General features: G+C 39.0%; 1 protein-coding gene and 1 long non-coding RNA gene across 3 annotated transcripts in view; one reads left to right on the forward strand and one right to left on the reverse strand.

Moving 5' to 3' along the window:
- Positions 1–22,885, forward strand: part of CRYBG1 (crystallin beta-gamma domain containing 1) — a 99,160-nt gene that overhangs the window by 29,586 nt on the left and 46,689 nt on the right. The window contains exon 2 of one of the 2 annotated variants that reach the window (XM_032101373.1): positions 1,903–2,032. In XM_032101373.1, the coding sequence (XP_031957264.1) occupies positions 1,997–2,032 (36 nt within the window). In that variant the 5' untranslated portion in view covers positions 1,903–1,996. Of the gene's footprint in view, positions 1–1,902; positions 2,033–17,724; positions 17,860–22,885 lie in introns of those variants that run through there. The other variant, XM_032101374.1, reaches the window with a different exon arrangement.
- Positions 253–22,872, reverse strand: LOC116440541. Its single transcript, XR_004238665.1, has 3 exons — positions 19,247–22,872; positions 12,382–12,420; positions 253–4,662 (listed from the first exon to the last, which is right to left on the reverse strand). It is a non-coding gene; the product is annotated as an uncharacterized LOC116440541 (long non-coding RNA).

Below are 22,885 nucleotides of genomic sequence, written 5' to 3' on the forward strand. Positions count from 1 at the left end.
GCAGTATTGACCTTAGACAGGGTAGGGTGCCACAGGATCTTTCAGCACTACTACTTTCAGCAGCTTTTTAGTGCAACTTTTGAATTGTCTCATATGTAATGTGTGTGGAACCACCCCAAAAGCAAGCTCTATCGGTGGAGGCAGAACACGAAAAACAAGATGGACAGCTCAAAGTCAGCTATGTCCTGCGGAGGGTAATCAGATATTAAGAGTGATGCAGTTTCTTCCTTAGAAATAGGTAAATAAACAAAATAATTGCACATGTTTATTGGGATGTGTTAAAATGTCAAAACATTTTCACCACAATTATGCAATAAACTGAACAACTTTATAAATATGCCCGAGGCTTTCCTGCTCACTTATTTACTCTTTGAAAACTCTATATGAAAGTCAGTTATAAAACTGAATTTGCAAATAAAGCTGTACAAACAGAGCTGGATTTGGGACAATATGATGAGTCTGGAAAAGAAGCCTGTGGGAAAAAAGGAGTTTTGTTCCAACCAAAATGGAAAATATGTGTATTTTAAGGACAAAAAAACCCCAAGAACATTTTGAGACTTCTTTTTTTCCCCTGAAAGCAAAATATTTGATGAGGGGATTTTTTCTGCCTAAAGACCTCTCAGTGTTTCAAACTGGGGTGAGTTCACTGAATGGCCACCAGTATGGTGGTTGCCTGTGAGGCTCCACTTGCCCTCTGAGGAGAGGATGGAGAATTGGGGCTTGTTCAGTTTTGGAGAGGAGGCGTCTTTGAGCGGTGATGGAGAGGAACCCAGACTTTTCACAGTGGTGCATGGTGGGAAAACGAGAATACTGGGAAAAGTTGATAAAGGAGAGACTCAGATTGGATGTAAGAGAAAACATTTTCTCTGTTGTCCAGAGAGGTTGTGATGTCTCTGTCCTTGCATATTTTCAAGAGTTGGTTGGGTAAAGCCCTGAGGGATCCCATAGCTGACCCCCACTTCAGGCAGGACACTGGACCAGGGATCTCCTGGCATCCCTTCAAAACGGAATTGTCCTATGATCCTATGAAAAATTTAGTCCAATTTTGAAATAAAAATACCAAAATACATACAATTTCTAAAAAGCTGAATTTTAACCAATTGTTGAATCATCTAAAGGAAAAAAATATATAAAGTGTTATATTTATTAACCTTTTAATAAAACTATCTTCAGAGAATTCTGGATTCTTGCTACTTCGGTTTTTCAGACAGTGAAGTGAGAGATTTTATAACTTGGTCAGTTTTTACAATTTTATTTCTCTCTTGGGAGGAGACTAAGTAAAATTTTTCACATTCTTTGGATTCAGAATTTGAAAATTGACACTGCAGAATAAACATAAGAAAAATTAGGTTCCTTAAGTTTTAGGACTGACTTGCTAAAAATGAATGTATTGTTTTGAAGATTGTAGACACTTTTATTGTGACAGCCTCTTCCCAGTAAATGACTTGTTCTGAGAATTCAACTGATTCTTTACTGAGACATCTTCCAGAAGGAAAGTGAATGGAACATGTGATGTAATGTGGAGCTATAAACTCCAAATGTTGTAATCTGCTGTCTCTGAAGAGGTGGAGTGACAGGAGATAAGACGACTAATTTTTCTGCCTTGTGGCTCTGATGTGGTTATCCTGCTGAGTACTGTATTTGGATTTTGGTTGCTTTATTATCAGGAAAAAGCTGACAGATTAGTTTCAGAGAGCTAAAGCAGGTGGGATGAATTAATGTCTAATAAGAGGAGCAAGTAGTTTGGCTAAAATAAAGCAGTAAACTTTAGAAGTACCAGAGGCCCGGAGCCACTGCAACAGGAGAAAACATCTTAGTGTTTTCTCAGAAATACAACGAATACTAACTCAGGCTTTATTTTGCTAGGGTGCAGTAGTTGAACAGTGTTTCCTCTCCTCGCAGGTACTATGATGTATCGGGCAGACGCTACACTGTTCAGGAGAGCCAAGCACCGTCAGTAACCTGTCCCCACTCTTACGCTCTGCCAGCGATATCAATGTCTACTGCCTCATTACCAGCAGCACTTAGAAAGGTAAGAGAAAATGAAATATGTGCCTTTATATAAATGTAGATATACACAAACATGCTTACATATATCATGAAGATGTCTATTCTGAAAACAGGATTTAACACAAGGCATAATTGTAATCTTCCTTTAAAAGACCTGTGTTTGAAGTACTGGAAAATTTTCAAACTAATAACATGTGTGGAAATAAGGAAGGTACATAATGACTATAGCTGGCATGAAGAGACAACAAAGAAAATGGCTCGAGGAGATCTTCCACATGCTCCCACAAACCATATGGCTTTTTCCTTTTTTTTCCATAAAAAATATATAAGCCAAAATAATAAAGGAACAGCACCTACATTTCTACAGTTCTCCTCTTAACCCATACTGTTTTCTTCCCTTACTGTGTAAGTTTTTTTCCCAGACAAGGAGGAATGGCTACACGTTTGTTTCTAGTGTTCATTTAGCTCATGTAGTGTTACTCATTTGCTTGGCAGCAGTATTACTGCATGGAAGCAAGCTAGGGAAAATGCTAATTACTCCTGTTCTAATGTGAGAACTTAATTTCAGATTGCAGACAAAGTTGTGCAATGCCATTCTTGTCTTTATTGTAATCTTTCCATGGAGAGAGAAATACTGTTTTTCCACATTAACAAAAGTACTCAGCAGGCCAGTAATTGAAAAAGTTGCTTTCTTCTTCCTTGTGGAACTAATATTCATCTGAATGTATTTGATGAAGGCTTAAAATATTCTGTCTTTAAAACAAATACTTTTATTGTCTAGTCTTCTCAAGCCAGGAAATCTCATTTACTAATTTCTGCATTTGGAAAAGATTCATTGGTCTTTAGCTGAATACACAAATAACACAAACCCCAAACATCCCTTTTGGTCTCATTCAGCACCTTAGTTCTGTTGATACTGTTGAAACATCCTATAAAAAGGTCTCAGTTCTTCACAAAACAGCAGAATGGCACATTACTATGCTGGGATGGCATTCCATTGTAGTAGAGCTAGCTGGGGAATTGGCTTTCCCACAGAAAAAATTGCTGTTCACTCTGTTGCTGTCTTGTATATTAGCTCCTTGCAAGGACTTCTAGAAAAGCAAGTAGAGGTTTGGTATTTTTCAGTGGAAAGAATAGCAGGATTCAGCTGTTGCTTAGAAAGCTCTGAGCTGGCATTTAGTTCTTCTTTTGGAATAATTTGTTCATACTTACAGCTAAATTAAACTGGTGGGGTGTCATTTCTCTAACTTGGAACCAATCCATTTGTACTAAGAACATTTACAACCTTTTAAATGAAACTTCTGAAAACGAGTGAGACCAGGCCACATAATTTTACACTTTGATGTATAACGCAAAGGTCTGATTGTTAGATAAACCATAAAAATCAAGGAAATTGCCTTGGGGGGTGTGTGTGTGTGTGTGTGTGTATGTGAATTCAGCAGTTTCTTTTGTACTGGGATAATCTCCTAATGTGTGCAATAATACAGTCACCTGCTGATGACAGATGGTTTATGGGAATTGGGATTTAAGGAAGCCCTACCTTCTCGCAGCATTTCTTGTGGGAGACTGGTAGAAAACGGTGCATTACAAAACATAAACTGTTTGCATCAGACTCCTCTCTGTTGCTGCTCTTTCTGTGGAAATCTGTTCAGAAGCCTTTCAAAGGTAAATGTACTGAGTAGAGTCTTGCAGAATAATGTACCCAGACTAATTTGTTTTATCCTCTGTTTTTACCTAATTCATATTATTCCTTTACCTCGGGTAATTAAGAACTGACTCCAGCAATGACTAAAACAGACAAGCTCTCCTACATTCTTTTATTAATTAAACAGTCTTCCTAAGAAACCTTGCTTATCAGTCTCTGGAGCTTGTGAAATTTTGGTTTTGTTTTCTGGGAAAAAAAGAGTAATTTTGTTTTGCTTCTTTCCGTTTTTGTGGTAGTGATTATTAAATGATGGAGTTCACTTTCACCTAGATTGCCTTCCACTCTCAGCCAGTTCGTGCCCTACTAGTCAGCAGATCTAAAATAGCCACACCCTTAATGGTTTTCTTTACCTTCTGAAGAAAAGGCTGTCCCCAGCATATTCCAAGAACTTGTTGGACTGTCTCCTTCTTGTATTTATTTTCCAACAGAAAAAAATTAATTCCAAGAAGTAATTAAAGCCATCAGGTTCTGTCCTTTTGGATGCTTCCCTTGCATGATCAAAAAACACAACTTCTCTCCACCCAAAAAGCTAGTCTATAATAAACTTCTATCGTAATATACCCTGGTTTTCCCTTTTCATCTTCTTCCAGGATTGTTTAACAAATCTTCATCTTGCCTCTTCCTGTACTTCGCAGCAACTCTTCTTGATGTACAGTGCAACTTTTTTTCTCTTTCTTTTTGTTTGACTTCCATAAATAGTGATGGTAAAAGCAGGATATTAAAAAAAGTTTAAGATCACTTGCTTGATTGTATTACTCAGTGAGTAAATGTTGTGTTGCCCAAATTATAAGGGAAAAAGGTTTGCTTTCACTACACCATTGTCTTAGGAAAAGAGAGGCATCCTTCTATAATAACTTTGCTTTCTCATCAAATACTTCTGATGTTGATTCAGATGTACTTCTGGTTCTGTACAAAGATCTCCACTTCTTTTTCCTTTGCAAGGCCATCTGAAATTTATAATTTTGTTTATTGTAAGCTTCTGATTGGAACAACTGAAAATGTCAGCTATATAACAATGAAAGAGAGATTTCAGAGTGCTCTTATCAAAATATAAATAACATATTTATTAAGTCACTGAAGGTAACTGGATCTATGAGAAATTAAAAATCATATAAATCTGAGTATACATTTCATTTTAAGGTTTGAGCCCCTTATAGGCCATTCACTTAAAAGTTGGACTTGATTATCCTTGTGGGTCTCTTCTAACTCAGAATATTCTGTGATTCTGTGTGATTCTTGACTTTTCTAGTCCTGTGATATTTAATGTGCAAAGCATTTACTTCATGAAATCAAAGATTAGCAGTTTCTCTTTTGGTATTTTGACAAATAGACATTTGATAACACATTATTAAATACTAAAAAGCCCCCTGAAATAATTTCTAGGTGTCAGATCCACAAAATACACTATTTCTAGATTCTAAAACTCAGCTTATTCCTTTTCTTAAATAATGCATTACATCACTGGTTACATTTTCATAATCCAGTTTCACTAATTGAAGCTAAATAGGGGTATTTGGTATCCTTGAGTTTGTTTGCAAATGAAGGGTAAATAGCTTTATTAGATTCCTGTTTATATTTAGAATGTCTGTGTGGATTCACACTGAGGATTGTTTGAGCTGTCATATAGCCTATACTGCATGAAGTAGATAGCTGTGCCCATGATTTTGTTATCTTTTTTTATATCTTTTAGACTGTTTAATTAATCAGTGTGGCCAGTGTTCTCACTATGAATAAAGAAACAACTTCCTGAATGTTTGATTCATTCCATTCTCCTTGGATAAATAATAATTCAAATTGAGAATCAAATCACAGATACAATGTGTATTTTGCAGTCATACAGCTTCAACAGTGACAAAATGCTAATGCCAAGGGTGAAGGAGTCCTACCTGTGCTATGGCAAACTCAAATGACCTTAAATTATGTAGTTAAAGACAAACAGGTGTTAAGGTGATAAGTTGCTGCATAGTTAAGCCAAAAGGCATTTATTCCCCTAGAGAACAATTTCAAATTTAGATTGGCTTCTGCTGATAGTAAAATGAGTGAATGAAAATAGAGTTCTTCGTGCTTTGTTATTTATATATTTCCTGTGCATTAGGAATAATGATCACAAAAATCTAGACTTTAAAATTTCATGCAAGATACTTAGACTTCAGCATTTTTTTTTTCTAAGTCACATCTGTGTGCTCTAATGCTGTCTCTGCTCTTATATTCAGGTGTTGATTAGTCATATTTTCAGACTTATAACCAGGTACCTGTCTAAAGGTTTCTCAGGATTCTCCATCTAGATAAGAGTTCTCACACCTACCTGCTACCTGAACACAGCTACTGCCTTTCACACAAAGATTTAGTTCTATGACATGAATATTCATCGAAGGAAACCGGGTGGAGTACTTCTAACACCCAGGTGTGGCTATGGAAGCCCATTTTGATTCTGCGTCAAATTACTGGAATAAATGAGTTTATTCTATCGCTGCCTTTGCCATATTCCTGAGACAGCAGATATACGGATCCCAAATTCCTCCTGCTCTTTTAACTCATCTTTCAAGATGATAGTCCATCAAGGTCTAAGGTATTTTCATGTTAGTCTTCCTCGTCTGCTTCTTTAATTTCTGTCTGCCTTGCCCAGAGAAGTGTTAGCAAGACATCCAGCCCAGGTCCTCATACAGCTTCTTCTTACAGTGGTTGATTTTCTCAAGAAATAACAAAACCTAAAGTCTGTTTGGGATCCATGGGGTTACTAAATTACCTCCCAGAGTGATGTTTAAATGGTAGAAACAAAGCATTTAATACTGTCATTTGATAAACTTCCATACCAAGTAAGTGAAAAAGCAGGTGAGTCGCTTTCCAAGGTAACAGACAACAAAATTATCAGTTCATGGGTAGGTGAGAGGAACCTGTCCAGAAGAGAACAAGTCGTTGCCTTAAGGTTCACCCCAATTCTTAATAGATAAGGCCTTTCAGTGGTTAACCGATCTCCTCCCAGAATTTGAGACTGAAAGAAGAGAAGGCCTCCTTCTCCAGCTTGGAATCAGAAAGCTGAACAAAACCTTGTAGCTAAGGTCCTATGAAATGAGTCATGCAGGGGCTGAGAATATTTGCTGGTGTTGGTTTTGTCACAGGAGAAGAAACCCCCACAATTTCAGGAGAACACAAACCTCCTTTGTTCAAAGACTGAAGGGAGAAAAGGAGGGGAAACTATATGACACAGAAGCATTTTTTTGTTTTGAGGTGAAGGGGAGTTATAGCAAGGCAGTCACCTAAGAGAGTCCTAGGCGAGGCAGGGGGCTGGGCTTCTCCGTGGTTTTGTTTTGTTTTCTTTTCTTTTGCAATCTAGACAGATCCTCCCTCAGCTGTTTGGAATAGGTTATATCTTTCCAGCTAATTAAATGTTGCAGCAGGACAAATTTTATTTATTACCTGGAAAAAAACAGGAAAAAACCTGCTCACTGCTGTGCTGGATGTCTGGATTCTTGCCAGAGTTTCTATCTGCTTAACTACAATTATGCTCAACTTTTTTTTTTCTCTTCTTCAGTAGAACTGTTGTGTTCCTTACCTGGTTAAATTACTGTTATTCCTTGCGTGGGAAATATAGCAAGGGTACTCAGGGTGGTTGTACGCCTCACTGAGAGTGCGTGTTCAGTGCAGACAGGTCATTTGCTACCATGTGGTGGTTCCAGCCACCATCCTTCCCCCAGTGTAACTTGTTTTCCTGAAATAATGGTCATACTTTCCACCTCCCTCTCAGGCTTAACCAGATGAATAATTTTCCTTTCCTTTTTTCTTTCTTTTCTTCTTTTTTTTTTCTACTAGGAATTCCCCCATGCTACTAGACACATAGATTCAAAATCCCTTGGTAATCCCCACAAAAAGCTGGCACTTACTCCCTTTTCAATTACTCATATTTGTGCTCACCCTTCTAGGGTTACTTTTTAATCACGTTGCTCCCCATTATCATTCTTACAGAGGAGAGAGTAGCCTCCCATGTTTTAAATTTAAACTTTTAAGTTCTTTATATAGACAGATTTGCTTGTGAGAGTTACTTACATGTGATGTGCCTCTAGTTCACTAATTTATGGGAAACCTGGATAAATACATTTCTTTGATTTAAATCAATCAAAAATACAGCAATAAATATTTTTATAGGCTGAAGTATGTAGAGTAATTTTATTTACATTTTTATATAGAAATGAATATAGATATGTATGTATGGGTGTATATTTAAATGTAGATAAGAACTGGAGGATTTTTTGGGGGATGTTATTCATAAGCCATGGCTTTGGGATTGCTGTCCTGATGTATTTGTGTGAGTTGAAGAAAACAGTATATAGAGAGAATGGAAAAAGAACAGATGTGGTGAAGCACAGATCACATGAGAGTTCTTTGACAACATTCAGAACAGCTACATTATTCATTGTCATGTATTCATTCATGTATGGCTGTTAATAGGATGCTGTTGTGCTGACCAGCACAGTAATTCCTTATTATGCTTTAAAATATCCAGGAAAACATGAAAATGCTATAATGGTGTATTTAACTTGGTTTTTTTCCTTTTTATCCTTTCTACACAATTTGTTCCTATTCTTGGGCTTCAACCATGATGTGATTTGGGCAAGAAAGTGATGTTAATGTGAGAAGAACACTGAAGTATTTACTTTGAAATTCATGGGGGGGGGGAAGTAATCAGACTCTCAAACCAAACCAGTTGAGTAGAGTGGAGAAATGTGGGAAGGGAAAAAGAATGCTTCATTTTGCCCTTGCCATGCCAGCGTTTCTTATATGGTTGACGAAGTATCTATACACTTAAAAAATATTTGATTTGCTCTGTCCCTTAAACTTTTAGAGTTTTTTAAGATGTTTAGTTCTGAGTCATGCTCTGTTTTGCAATAGTATGAGATAATTAATACAGAAGTATTTTTTGAGATTTATTTAGTTGATAAACATGCAATTCATAATTAAAAAAACAACATCACCATAACCATTAAGAAAAAACCAGAATTTAGAGAGTATTGAAATCATTATGGAAGCCAGGAAATGCAGAACTGGTGGGACAGAATTTAAATGCTGACAATTTAAGTCACAGTGATGTCTCCCACAAACACTTGTGCTCCAAGAAGCCACTGTATATTAAATTACTTGACCAAGTGTTTTGGTGAGTAGTGTCATAAACCAGTAAACTGAAACGGCATGGCAAATGTTAAAACCCACAAAGTACAGGGGCAATAATTTGAATATAACTTCTATCGAAGCATTTTCTGCAAAGAGAATATTTAAGAGCATGGTCTACAGAGATGTAATGGCAGTGTTGACTAGCATAAGTATATTTAACTGAAAGCGGTGCTCAGGATCATGGAAACAAAGCAAAATCGACCCCAACATGTCCAGATAGTGTTTGTGTAATGCCACCTGCCAGCAAGAACCCACGTGTAGGCAAGCTCTTCCTAAAGAACAGCACTAAATAAGAGTGGAGGACTGAACTATGCTCTTGTTAATTTTTTCAGTTTTAATAACTTATGGTGCTGTCTTTTAACATAGAGCTCTCTCAACATTAACACTAAAAAATATAGAAGTAGCAGAGCCCTTATACAAGCAATTTGCTTTTAATAGTGCATGGGCGCTGTTGTACCTGTGGGAATGCTGAATCAGGACACCTGGGCAGCCAGCTGTAGTTGTAAGTCACCATTTTGGCTTATTGCACTGATAGAACCTAGATACCGTGTCTGGTTTTATGAAAAAAAATAAAGAGAAATGTGATATGAATTTGTGTACATCAAGCCCATTTGCTTTTGGGCTGCGATAATTGCACATCCATTGCTTCACCTGTGTCTGTTCTTTGTTAAGAACTCGATAGGAGGAGGGAAGAGGGGACAAGAGGGATACCAGAGAGGACTGACCAAAAAGATTGCACAAAAGCAAGCCAAAACCCCAAAGCAAGAACAACTAATTGTTTATAGATTAAATTCACAGCAGATAGGAAAGAAAGCTAACCCAAAAATGGAAGTAGGAGTGTTCAGAACACTGAATAGGCTGTTTCTGTCATTTAAATGCTTTCAGTTACATGATAAAAGGTCTGTGCTTTTCTAGGATTCTGCTGTAAGTCAGATTTATTTTATGTCTCTGCTTAAAGAATTACCATTCTGATATTTGCATCCCTAAAAGAGTAAGAGATTCATAGTAGAATTGCCTTTCTAACACAATTGATCTGTCCAAGACACATGACAGAATTAAGGATTCCTTAGTTTAGAGTATCCATAATGATACAAACTTTTAGTTAAGCTTCATTCTGCCCAGGTTTCCCAGGACACAGCAAGCATTCATAATACTGCAGCAGAGATGCTCTGGATACAAAGATATGGTTCTTTAACAGAAGAAGATAACAGGTGTCCTCAACTCAGCCGCATTTGCTAATAATGAAGACAGAAAAGTCAAGCAACTAGTTAGTTATACATGCAGTGTCATATTCACTGTGTAGGCAGAGACCAAAATTCTGAGTGTCAAAAAGCCTGGGCAACAGGTCCACTATAAAACTATCTGATTATTATGATTTGGCTTTAGACCACTGAAGACATGCTTTTGTCTTCCAAAAAGTCTGGAAATTTATGGCTAATTACAGCACAAGAGAGGTTCTCAGCTATCCATGACAAAACCTCTCTGGGTATTGCTCAACAAAATTACTTCTCTGCTTAATAAAATACTGCGCTGCTGACTAGACTGATGGCATCATGGCAATTTCCTTGTCGGCTAACTTTTTTTCCATATTCCCAGCTCATTATTCCTCTTATCCCCATTTGAACCACAAATTCATTTCAGTATTAACTTACAGAGGTTTTCATTTTGCTGTTTCCAACATGGCCTAAGACATTAACTCTCTTATTTCCTAAAAACATCTCAGTTGGGTTATGTCCAATTCTTATGGCTGACTCTGAGAGACCTTAAGAACATCCTTTTCTCTTATATTTCTGCTGCTTTTTGGTGAGTTAAATAGGAGAGCATTTAAGCTGTGATTGATTTTAGATGTGTAGGACCACAGCTGACAACAAACATGGGCCTTAGAGAAGGGCAAAACACAGGAGGGAAGATGGCATGGGGTTACATACCATTTTCATAGAAGGAACATAGATCCTGGAATACTGGTGCAGGAGGAATCTGTCTCGGAGTCTAATACTTTGGCATTCAAGATGGCAGTGGATGTACTGAGTCAAGAAGGCTCCCTCCACCCCTTTAGAATACATTTGAAGGCAGGGATACCAGTAAATTCTTACTCTGATAGACATCTTTCAAATACTTGCAAAGTTTATTGAGGAGATTGTTGGGGTTTTATATACACAGTTAAAAACACCCAAACTAACTTTAACTTGTATCAGACAACTTACACGTATTTATTCTTGGCTGGCAACTTAAGACAGATGTCACTTGGACAACTCTCCTTCTGAGCAATTCAATACATTCACCTTGATGCAGGTGAAGCATAAAAAGGTTACGTTCAACTTTACATTGGATCTGAATCCTGAATAGTATTCATGTTGAGCTATGTTTGGAATTGAATTTCATCTGAGTTATTGCATGCTCCATGTAATATTGTGAACGTATTTAGTGGAAGCAATGGATTAAAATGTGTTTCTGCTAGGATTAGTGATGGCCTAGAGCCATGTGAGCAGTGGTCCCAGAATGTGATAGTGCTGAGGTCTTCAGGGCTGGGCTGCTGCATAAGCTACAGTCTCCCAAACAGGGACAAAATAAAAGGTCTATCACACCAGCACATGTCTGTGCTTTGCATGAGTAAGGTAATGTGGACAGCCACATACTCCGTGTGGTATTGCCCAGGGAAGGCAATGAACCCTTAATGCATTACAAATTATTTAGGAGGTCTGCCATCAATGATCAAGCATTGACAGCACATAATGACTCTGGTAATGGTGACATGGGAGTGTGCACCAGGCAGTCTAGTATTATCGGTGACCATCCTTTATCTGCCCCACCTCTGTGTATCATCATGCCAAACACCTAGCTTCACAGCATTTCAACATTTCACAGGTGTTACTTATGCTAGTACGTAACTCTTCCCTAGGATGACACCAGGCACTTTACTGCTTTCTTCCCAAAGGGTATACTCCTCCCTTCTCTTTCCCGTGGTGAGTACATCCTGTGAAGTTGCTCTTTGAATTACCAGGGGTTTGTTTCTGGCCTCCACGATAGACTGCTATGCAGTGATGTCTGTGGAGAGCTGAGGACTTGTTCTGCATCATGCTTTTCTTGTACCATTTCCACACTTGTGCAATGTGTTGGAATCATTTTCAGGACCTTGGCAGCTAGCTCTGCGCTCTCCTTGGGTGTGGCCCTCTTTCCATTTTGCCATGCTACGTGACCAGGTGGCTCACAGTCTACCTGAGCACCCTCAGATCTGAGGAGGTTGCGACACAAAGCTTTTAAGCTTTTACTAATAGTCCATTCCTCCTGACCAGGCTTTTGCCACTTTTTAAGCTATATAATGCATATGACAATTAGGAATGTGTATATGCTTACATATATGTGTAATTTATTGCTCTGTAGTTCCAGCTGCAGTGTAATAATGGGTTTGAAGAGGGTAGTCATGAAAAACTTCATCTTTCTGGTTTTATTGTCTCAAGAACTGAATTATAGTGAGTAAGTTGGAATGCTCCTTCACTTACCTCTTTAAAACAAGCGCTTGACCTGCCATGGCTCAAGATCTGCAAAAGCAAAGCATGAACCACTTAAAAAAACCAAACTGCCTAAATTACTGTTTGAATAAGATTTAGAGATTGTAAGAGAAATCTGCCATTCCTACAAACTAGTATTGTTCATATAATTTTCAAAATCACAGTGGGTAACATTTCACCAAATAAGTTTTGAGTTTGTTGTGGTTACAAATAATATCCAAAGACTTAAATAGAATGTAATGTTTTCTACTACAAACTTTGCTTTTTTATGATGGAACCTTGACATCATAATTTCCTCTGAATCATACCTTATGACAGGCAAATGAAAATATACCTTCTTTTCCTCTCCTATCTTTACAATTCTCCTTCCCCCCTTATTTTTTTTCTTTTCTTTTCCTTTTACCCAATTTGCTTTCTAGGGTATATTTGCTGAAAAAAAAAAGAGAACAATTGTCTCAGAGGAAAATAGGGATTTTAAAGTTTTTGAAAAGCTTTTGAAAAGTCTGAAAAATCTGACAAACTACACCATAAATGTTTAGCAACCAGAGTTCAGATAAAAAGAACATCAAGATCTGTTCAGGTTTTTTTGTGTTTCATCTGGAGAAATTCGTGATTTTAAAAGGCTCACCAGAGGTAATTCTGGATATTGCCCCTCCCTCTTCTCCAGGGGAGTTTTGATGGTTTTGCTTCTGGAAACACCAAGGGTATGTTTTTTGTCTGGTGTGTCAGACAGTTTTTGTTAAGTAAACTTCTGACTCTTGGACCTGAAAAATAATCCCACTTTCCGAACATGGGAGATGCATAGACAGTTTGTGAGGGTTTTTTTCCAAGTGTCCAGCAAGCAAAAGAGAAGCTCCCCCTGCTTGCTGCTGGCTGCTGTTCAGAGCCTTGTGCACAGCTGGGAAACTGAAGAGGCTTGTCAGGTTCACCGTGTGGCAACTGAAAAAGTTGCAGAAGAGACAAGAAGATGGAATTACCTGCAGAGGAAAAGGGTAGGTAGCTAGAGAAAAACCATACAGAGCAGGAGAGATTTGTATTGCCAGCCTTTCCCAACAGGTGCCAAGAAGGCGTGGGAGGGAAGCGGTAGACTAGGAACGGGAGAGAAGACTCACGCCTGCCTTCTGCATGTAGGAAACACTTGTTGTCTACCCGGATTTCATGGTCGACAACCACCTCCCTCCTGCATTCCAAAGCACCAACAAATAATGGAATAAGTTTATGCAAAGGAGACTCCAGGAGTTGCTAATGCAGTGGTTTTGCTATAATTTATTTAGAAAGTATCTAAAATAGTTTGAGCCCAACACTAGAACTGTTGTAGCTAAAACTGTGGTTAATCATGATGCTTTCAAGGGTTAGCTTTAAAAGTACCTTTGTCAAGTCTGTTGCTCTAAGTCACAGATGCCAAAGCCAATCATAGAGTATGTTGGATTGGCCTATATCCAAATTAACAACTTCAGAAATTTAAGTGCAGAATCAATAACTGTGTATTTCTTGACATTTCCTGGAAATCTGGGTATTTCTGAACTGTACGGTTTCATCCAGTTTGATCTAGTTCATTCCCTCTTGCATTATGTTAATCAAAAAAATATATTTTTAGAGGTAAGACACGATGTAGGTTTTTTAATACCAGGTAGGAATTAGAAATTCCATCCAATTATCCACCAACAATAGTAGTGCAATTTAAATGCTGTTCTAGTTGTATCTTTTTAGTAGCTAACATTTAGCAGTTTGAGTGCACATAATGCAGCATGTCTGTAGTAATTCATCTGTAATAGCAGGAAAACATATATCTCCCTTTTTCTTCAGAAGTAATAATGTATCTGTTTTCTAGACAGACGTATTGTTTATTTTAATGCTTTCTACATTAATTAGTTCTGTTTGGAGCCTAAAATAAACACACCTAAGAATATAAATGCATTTCATGAGAACATTTCCTCTTAGAAGTTTCTCTTGCTTAATGGAGAATATTGCGATATGGAAGTAATTGTGGGATTATAAGCAAAGAGTTTGAAGGACTCTTCCACTTGATTTACATTTTTGCCCACAGCACTGTAGGGAACCAGTGGGTTTGGAGTCATTCCTATTTTCTTCATACTGGTTTTATAAAGTTTATTCTAACCAATATTGAGGCAGTTCTCTGTAATAATTATTATAAGAAATAATTTTAATGACTTCCGGAAGCCTTAGGTGAACAGTGTTATTTAGAATAACTGCTAAATTATAATACTGTAATTTGGATGTAAAACAAGGTATCCAGCCAATTTTTATTAAGCCAGGATAAGGTATTTTAGTAATAATAGTTTCTTGTACCTAAAACTCTTCATTTGTACATAATGAAAAATCTGTGCATCAAAGAAGTTATCAAGGAGTATAAACACTTTATACACTTCATAAAAGGGCTCTTTGAAGCACTAGACTATCAAACCTAAATTTTCCAAAGCAGCTGCTATGTTGGGCACCTTCATATTGGGGGGCTGACTTGAGACACATTTCAGTTGAAAGGTACCAAATGGTACCCTGGTATAATGTGTAATAGGATTTACATTGCATGATCTATTTAATGAGAGCTTCTGTGAAGAAAAGAGATTATATTAATTTCATATTTAAATACAGTTTGATTAAATATTGTCATTTTCTGTCCTGTTAAATGGTTTTCAGAGTCAGAACCATACTGTCACAGCACCACCACATCAACTTTCCAAAGCAAGCATGTTAAACACGTAGTTCACTTTGTTGTCTATGAAATTTGGCTTTGATCAAATTAGCAATCCAATTTACAATGTGTTTACTGTCTTTATTCTTTCACACTTTAACAGCCTCACCTCAGTAACACAGTGCTCACAAGAATGGCTTTCTGCCTTTTGGCCTGTGACAGCCTATATTCTACTGTGCCTGACCCGGGGAAAGTCCCTGTGTTGCTAGCAAAAGGCTTTTAGTCTTCCTTTTATAGTTTCAGCCTATCTGATACCCAAGAAAAAGATCTCTGGTTTTATAAATTTCAAATTACATAACAAGTGACTTCTGTGTATCTAGAGCTCGAGCTGCTGAAGGACACTTTGGTGCTTCAGTTAGTTAAACTAACTCCTGGGCATCTGTTCCCTAGACTGAATTTAAACTGCAGGTGACACCTAGGTTTCCTACCTAGTACTGTGAGACAATCTATAACCTTCACCTGCCGAGCTTTTACAGCTAATGAGAAACACTGGGCACAGGAGTGTATTAGAAATTCTGCCTTACTCTTGAGTTACAGAGAATCATAGAATATCCTGAGTTGGAAGGGACCCCCAAGGACGATTAAAGTTCAGCTCCTGGCCCCGCACAGGACACCCCAAGAGTCACACCCTGTGCCTGCGAGCATTGTCCAAACCCATCTTGAACTCTCTCAGGCTGGTGCTGTGACCACTTCCTTGGGGAGCCTGTTCCAGTGCCCAACCACCCTCTGTGGGAAGAACCTTTTTCTAATACCCAACCTAAATCTCTCCTGGCAAAACTTCAGGCCATTCCCTCAGGTCCTGTCACTGGTCACCAGAAAGAAGAGATCAGTGTCTGCCCCTCCTCCTTCCCTTACGAGGAGGTTGTATACTGCAGCGGAGTCTTCCCTCAGTCTCCCCTTCTCCAGGCTGAACAAGCCAAGTGCCCTCAGCCACTCCTCATATGGCTTCTCCTCAAGATCCTTCACCATCTTTGTAACCTTCCTTTGGAAGTTTTCTGATAGCTTAATATCCTTCTTATATTGTAGCACCCAAAAGAGCACACAGGACTCAAGGTGAGACCACATGCAGCATCATGTAGAGACGCCCAGGAAAAGCCAGCTCAGTTAACCAGCACAGAGTAGCCACATCAGTGCCCTGTTTGGAAAAGGCTGATAATATAGGTGGCTCCATAGGATTATTTTTTTCCCTATATTCATTTAATGTAATGCTGCAAGACTTTTTCAAGTGCCATATACTTTCAAGACTGCTGAGCTCCATTGACAGCAACAGTTTTGTGTGAAAGCATGAGGAAGAGATCGAGATTGATGGTGCTTAAGAAAGAGCTGAATTCCAGAGATTGATTGCTCTTTCTGTCATACAGACAATCTTAGGTTTGCAGAAAAAAAATCTTATTTCTTGTCTCTGGTAACTATACACAAATTCTTCATCTAAAAGGAGTAAGTTTTGCAGTAAGCTATAGATCTAAATTAGACAATTTATGTTAAATCTATATTAACCAGTATACACCATTTAGTTAGTGACAGGACACTGTACACTCACAAAACAGAAGAGAGACCTACAAGCCTAGAAGAAAAGAAAGAGACCTCCTAAATCAAAACCACTTACATAATAGATTCTTTATCATTGTGAATTGCATTCAGAAATGAAAAAAAGGGTAAGGGTTACATTTGTTAGTTGTGGCTTCTGACTAGAGGACACTTAAAAAACTCCAAAAGCCACTCTCTTGCTCTCCAAAACGCTTTTGCCATTTATCCTCTATTGCTCAAGAGAAGAAGTACTTTCAAGTTCCTATCTCTTAGAACAAAACACATACATGTTTATTTTCACTCTTTGAAAGAGGTAGTTTTGATGAATCTTTACCCTAAGTAGATTATCTAATGATACAGCTCTGACCCAACAGCAAGAATCAAAATCCTGAGAGCGAAGATGTGAGGCTAACTGATATCAAACTTCCTCAATTTCTCTTGTAATGAAACACAATGAGTTTCAAATGCAATCATTTATGTTAATACTATTTTTTGCATATAATTTTTTAATGTATGTCTTTAAGGTTCAGGAGAGTTTAAATATTCTCTCAGTTATTCAGTGTTGAATAATCCCTGCTCCTACTCTTGGTGCTAGTTCTTTTCTGCTTTTTCAAGTCCCTTTTTAGTACCATTTTACCATGAGTAGCTGAGAAAATACAGACTTAATATACCAACCTAGGAAGGTGAAGAACCAAGGACACCGATATAAATCAGTCTCTTTCTGCATAGACGCACAGGTGATTTTTTTTTTCTTTAGCCATCTTAAATGTGGATCAGAAAACAGTAAACAGGTCTGTGAGAACCAACGTGTGTGGTATATTTTTTCCTACTGTTGCATATCTCCGCTCTAGTATTGCACTTTAATTAATACACGTAAGGCGTTTGGCCAACACTAACTTTGTAGCTTTTGCAACATGTTCTCTGCTTCTGTAGAGCTGCTTACTGAAGGACTTGCTGCCACCCTTCTGCAGTTCTTTCTCCTATCCTCTAATTGAGCCCCTTTCATAATTTGTCTGCCAAGCAACTTATCAGTTGGAAAGGCTCAAGTCAGATACTACTTCCTTTTTTTTTGCTCATTTTTACCTGAGTGCTGCCAGAAGAAAGAAGGGGTTAAAGCGTGGGAGGATTGCTAAGAAAAAGGGTTTGGTTAGTGACACACAGGACTGCATCTCACACACGATAGTTTGTTTATTCTTCTGTAAACAGCAGAAAGAATTATCATCATCATGGTAAGGCAAACAACACTATTTTATTCCCTTTTTAAACCCCACCATAAATCTTCAGGTTAATACACAGTTATATTTTTTTTTTAATCATAAAATCAACTGATCTCCATTAGTTTTATAGAGCATTTGTTTAACCAACAGATGCTCCTCTTGACAGAAGGGGAGGGGGATAGATTTTAGTTTATGGAAATAACTAGCTCTGGGGAAGAGGAGATGGGAGCAGACATGCCTTTTCTGACATGCCTGTTCTTATTTATCTCCCTCCTCTCCTAAATACTCATGTAAGGATTTGTTTCATTTGGAGAATGCTTCTTTGTCTTTCCTGAGCTCTTTTGAAAGATTTCCATTTATTTGATTTTGCATGATTTGCTCCTTTCAGTTTTGCTGTTCTTTTCTAATACATCCAATATCTAAATCTCGGTGTTTGTCACCTAAGAGATAATATGGGATTTATAGATACATCTATGCTTCTTGAGCTGATTATTTCTGTTCCAAAAATCCATTAAACATGCAGGCTCAGTAGTCTCATTAATCTAGATGCTGCTGCAAAATAGTCAAAATTTACAGTGAAAAAATAAATTGGAAGGAGACAGGTCCTGTTCTCTTGAAGATATGAAATGTTTCACTGAAATATCCTGACTTAATAGAAAATACAGTAAGTGGAAAAATATGACTATTAAGAAAACTTACATTTGTTTGTTTCATCTGCTCAAGCCTCACATTTATAGCCCCTTGGTTACTCAGGTAAATTCCCCAATCTAAATAAATGCATTCCCTGCACAAATTGCTCAGGTGAAGCTGAAATTGTTTAAAATCCAGTTTTTGCTGTTTATAGCCTCTATCTGCATAGCAGGCAAAGAGCTGGAAGAGGCAGAGAGTGAATTCCATGCTAGAGTGGACTTTTTAAATTTAAAGTGTGTTTCTTTCTCTAACTCTGAAGAGGACACTGTCAACCTGGAACATGGTATACTTAAAAGAAATGCTAAAAAAAGTTTAAAGAGCATATGCCAAACTCTTGGTGTTTGGAAGAAGGCAGTTTGGGATTTAAAATAACATAAGTCATACTTTTCCTAATAGTAACCCCCCTTTTGTGTCTTTGTGAAGGGTCAGCATAAACAAGGAACAATTAGTGTAGTGAATTGAAGTAATTCAAATCTATTTGATTGACAGCAATGTCAGTTAAACTGGTTAAGTTCAGAAAACATTTAGATTAACTTAAAACATAACTGCTTTTTTTTTCCCTCAGTGAATCACAACAAGAATTAATTCAGGTCAAATGTTTTGTTAAGTATATTTTTCCCCCATGGTTTTAAAAGAATAACATAAGCACCAAACCTTTATTTCCATCTGCAACTCACCCCTCTCCTCTGCCAGTAGCTATGGGACTCACCTGTAGGAAATCAGTATGAAATCTTCTCTCTGTAGGTCTTGAAACAAGGACTTGAGTGGGTCTTGTGCTTCTCAGACTTTTCTCTCTCTTAGCTTTGATTTGTATATTGTTCCTTCCAGTTTTTCTACTAATATTTTTACAGCATGTTGAGCCAGCAATACTCCAGAGGGATTTTCAGTCTCACAAAACCTGGCGGTGTTAGTGTGGGATATTTGAGTCTCAGTCTCTGCAGAATGCCAAAGCCTGAAGAGTAATAGTTTATTTATTTAAATGTTTTTGGCTAAAGCACTTTTTTGGATGTCATGTGACTGCTAGAACTTCGAGGCTTTCTGTTTCTCATGGCTGGTGGAATTATGATACCATGATTTAAAGATACTTGAAGTTACTGGCTTTCCAGCATGAATTTGTAAGGGTCCTACACTACTAGAGTTGTTGAAGATAGAAGGGTCTCAGAGGTTTTCATGTTACTTGAAATCCAGTTATTTATGACCTTCTAATGAATGACAAAGCTCAAACTTACTCTTCACTAAATGGTTTGTTGTCTTTTCCCCTCTGAAAGTGAACATATGCCGGAAAAATAAATGTTTAAATTAAAGATCTGTCCACACTAGATATTACCATCTATTAGTTACCACAGAGTTGTTAATGACTAGTAAAAATACTGCTTTTTTGCTCTAATGTGTGCTCTAAGAAGTGTATTCATTTATGTTCAGCTGACTCAGATGAACTCATCTAAGAAAATAGCATCCAATTGATCCCTCAAGACACATCCTGACATTTTGATTCAACAGATCATAGTAGCTTATGCTCTCTTTCCACTGGAGACCAGCAAAGCACATGTTTAATTACACTGTTAAATTAGGGGTTTGGCTGTGGCAACTTACATTAGCTAATGAGGAAAAAAACTCAGCCAAAAACAGAGGAAATATTTTAAGGCTAGCATAAAGAGGTATGAACATAAATACAAACAAGATTTACGTTTCTTGGTTAAGAAGGCAATGGCATTTTGCTTTCAGATTAGAACACTTTAAGGCTTTAAAGGTTCATGCAGAGTGCTTGAAATGACTTCCTCCACAATGTCCAAGGAACGGATAGGCAGGTCCTCTGGGCTTTTCAGTTGCCAGAGCCTTTGATCGGTTATTTCTCAAGCAGCTAATATCTCAAGAGTAAGAATGCTTGAGCATAAACACGTTGAAGAAGCCTGATCTGCAGAGCAAGGGTACTTCTTGCCTTCTGAAATCAAACATTTCTGTGCGGTGCTCTGGAAGTCAAGCATTCTCGTGCTGTGCTCTGGCAGGCTGGGTCCCACTTCAGAGTCCCTTGAGAAGCGCAGTCTCTGTGCCCTCTTGCACTGGCAATACTGGCTCACCTACATTTATCTGACTTAAAATACAAGCTCTTCAGGGCAAGTACCGGTCTTTTATGTGTTTTGAAAGAGCTGTATATAATTAAGGTACTTTGTATGAAGAAATTACTTCAAAACAGTTCACATAGGGCAGATATTTCAAGATCAAGAAAAAATCTTTAGCCTTGTTCCCCGAGGAAACAAGGCTTATGTGACTGGACTGGCTGTCTGTCCCTCCTCACTTCCATTCAACACCTTTTGAACTTGTTGGTTGTAGTTTAAACTACATTTGAAAGGGGGAGACGTCTGAAAGATAATTAAGTTCCCATGGACTTTATGAAAATCAGTGGCTGGGAAGAGAGAAATCCAGATCCTCAGTTCAAATAACTAATTCTTCCAAGTGTAATCTTGCAAATTCAAAACTTGACAGCAAGTGTAATAATGACAGTCAGGTGGACAATGTACTCCCAACTACTTTAGAAGACTGACAGCTATTCCATCCAAATATTAATGTGCAGGTTGACACCACAATAAAGTTAAATTTTCCCTGTTGTAGTGTTCCAACAGTTTTTAGTATGAACAATATAGTCATCCTCCTCACACTTGTAGTTATAATGAATTTTAAGAGAAATCAGTATCATACTTTATTAGCTTGCATTAAGTGTAAAAATTTTGTATTTTTGCTTATTTTATCTAGCAATGGTCATTATTGTAATCTTATCCTTTCCCCATAATTAGTTAGTACTGGCAATATATACATAGAACAAGAAATCGATAATTGGGCTGCATTACTCATGATTGTTGCATCTGATAGGGAAATTTATAGTTGGCTTTGTTATCACTAAAGCACTTTACCTGTCTGAGCTGTATGAACTCAATGCAGCCCTTAATGTTGCTCTTTAATTAATTGTTTTGGTTCTACTGGCAGAAAAAAGTCATCAAAGGGAGGGGGAAAGCACAGGCATCAGCTTTCTCATTTGTAGATTATTTCACTGTCTAATAAAACCTAAACCCCAACAATACAAAAACTTAGCTTAAAGTTATGATCATAGACTTGCCTATTTGAAGGCCACTGGTGGAAGATCACTGTGTGAGGACACAGGACTTGGTTGGTGGTACAGCTGCTTATCAGTTGAATGAGTGATATTGGTTAAGAGAGGGTAGGCAAAGACAAGGGTTCCACGGATTTCTGTTAGGTTGCAGTATGGTAAGTCAACTCTACCTCTTCCCCAATTTAGGCTTTCTGTGTTTTTCATGTTTTTTAGTGTTTTTCATGTGCTTGGGCAAGCCTTGCTGCTGCACATTCACTGGCATTAAGCAGGTTCTGTGCAGCTCTCCTAAGCCAAGACTATGTAGCCTGTTGCTTAAGAAAAAATAACTAACTTAACACTTTTCCAGCTGGAGGAGGAAGTGACTCCATAAGAAAGGTCCTTATTTTCTTCAATAGCCGGAGGGCCAGACACACCGCAGGCCGGGCACCCCGGCCAGCTGCAGGCGAGCTGACCTGGTGTCTCTCCCGCCTCCGCGCTAGGCCCTTAGACGCTCCGAAGTGAGACTTGCGTGGTCCTTCCTGTTGAAGCTGTTCCACTTCATATAAGTAATTAAGCGTTAATTAGAAGAGGACTAGTTGAGCATTCATTAAACATTAAATACTAATTGAGCGCCCGGGGAGAGTGCCGGCACCATTCGGCCGCGGAGTCATTCTCACGCCGGCCCGGCCGGGGCCGGGGGCAGGCGGCGGAGTCCCGACCGCCTGCAGCCGTGTCCCCGGCCCGCGGGCGGCCTGCCCGGGGCGGGCAGGCACAGACAGCAACCAGCCGCGCCCGCCGGGGCGAGGTGGAAGATGCGGGTTCATCTTTCCGCAGGGCTTTGAACCCAGATGTCCCACGGCAGCCCCGGCGGCCGGGAGGTGCCGGTGCGGGCACACCTTTCCGGGGCTCGGGGGGAGCCCCGCCTGCTCCGGGCACCTCCGACGGGCCGGCGTCGGGGGCGGCCGGGTCACGGCGGCTCCACACGCCCCCGCGCTCCGCTGCCCCTGTCCCGGCTCGGGCGCCGGCTCACGCCGGACAGCCCGCACTGCAGCTCGCCGGGGCGGCGGCGGAGCGAACCGCCCGCCTCCAACCCTCGGTGCTTTTCCCTCAACATCAAAGGGCGTCGGTTTTGCCCGGGGCGGCGTTTTGCCCTCAATAACAAGGCGGCAGCCGCAGCGCGGGCTGCTGGGGCACGTACGGGGCGCGGCGCCCACCCGCGCCCCGCCGCCCCCTCGACGGCCTCGCCCGTGGCCGGGGGCGCCC

The sequence above is a fragment of the Corvus moneduloides genome, chromosome 3 (assembly GCF_009650955.1).
Source record: "Corvus moneduloides isolate bCorMon1 chromosome 3, bCorMon1.pri, whole genome shotgun sequence".
NCBI classification, from domain to species: Eukaryota; Metazoa; Chordata; class Aves; order Passeriformes; family Corvidae; genus Corvus; species Corvus moneduloides.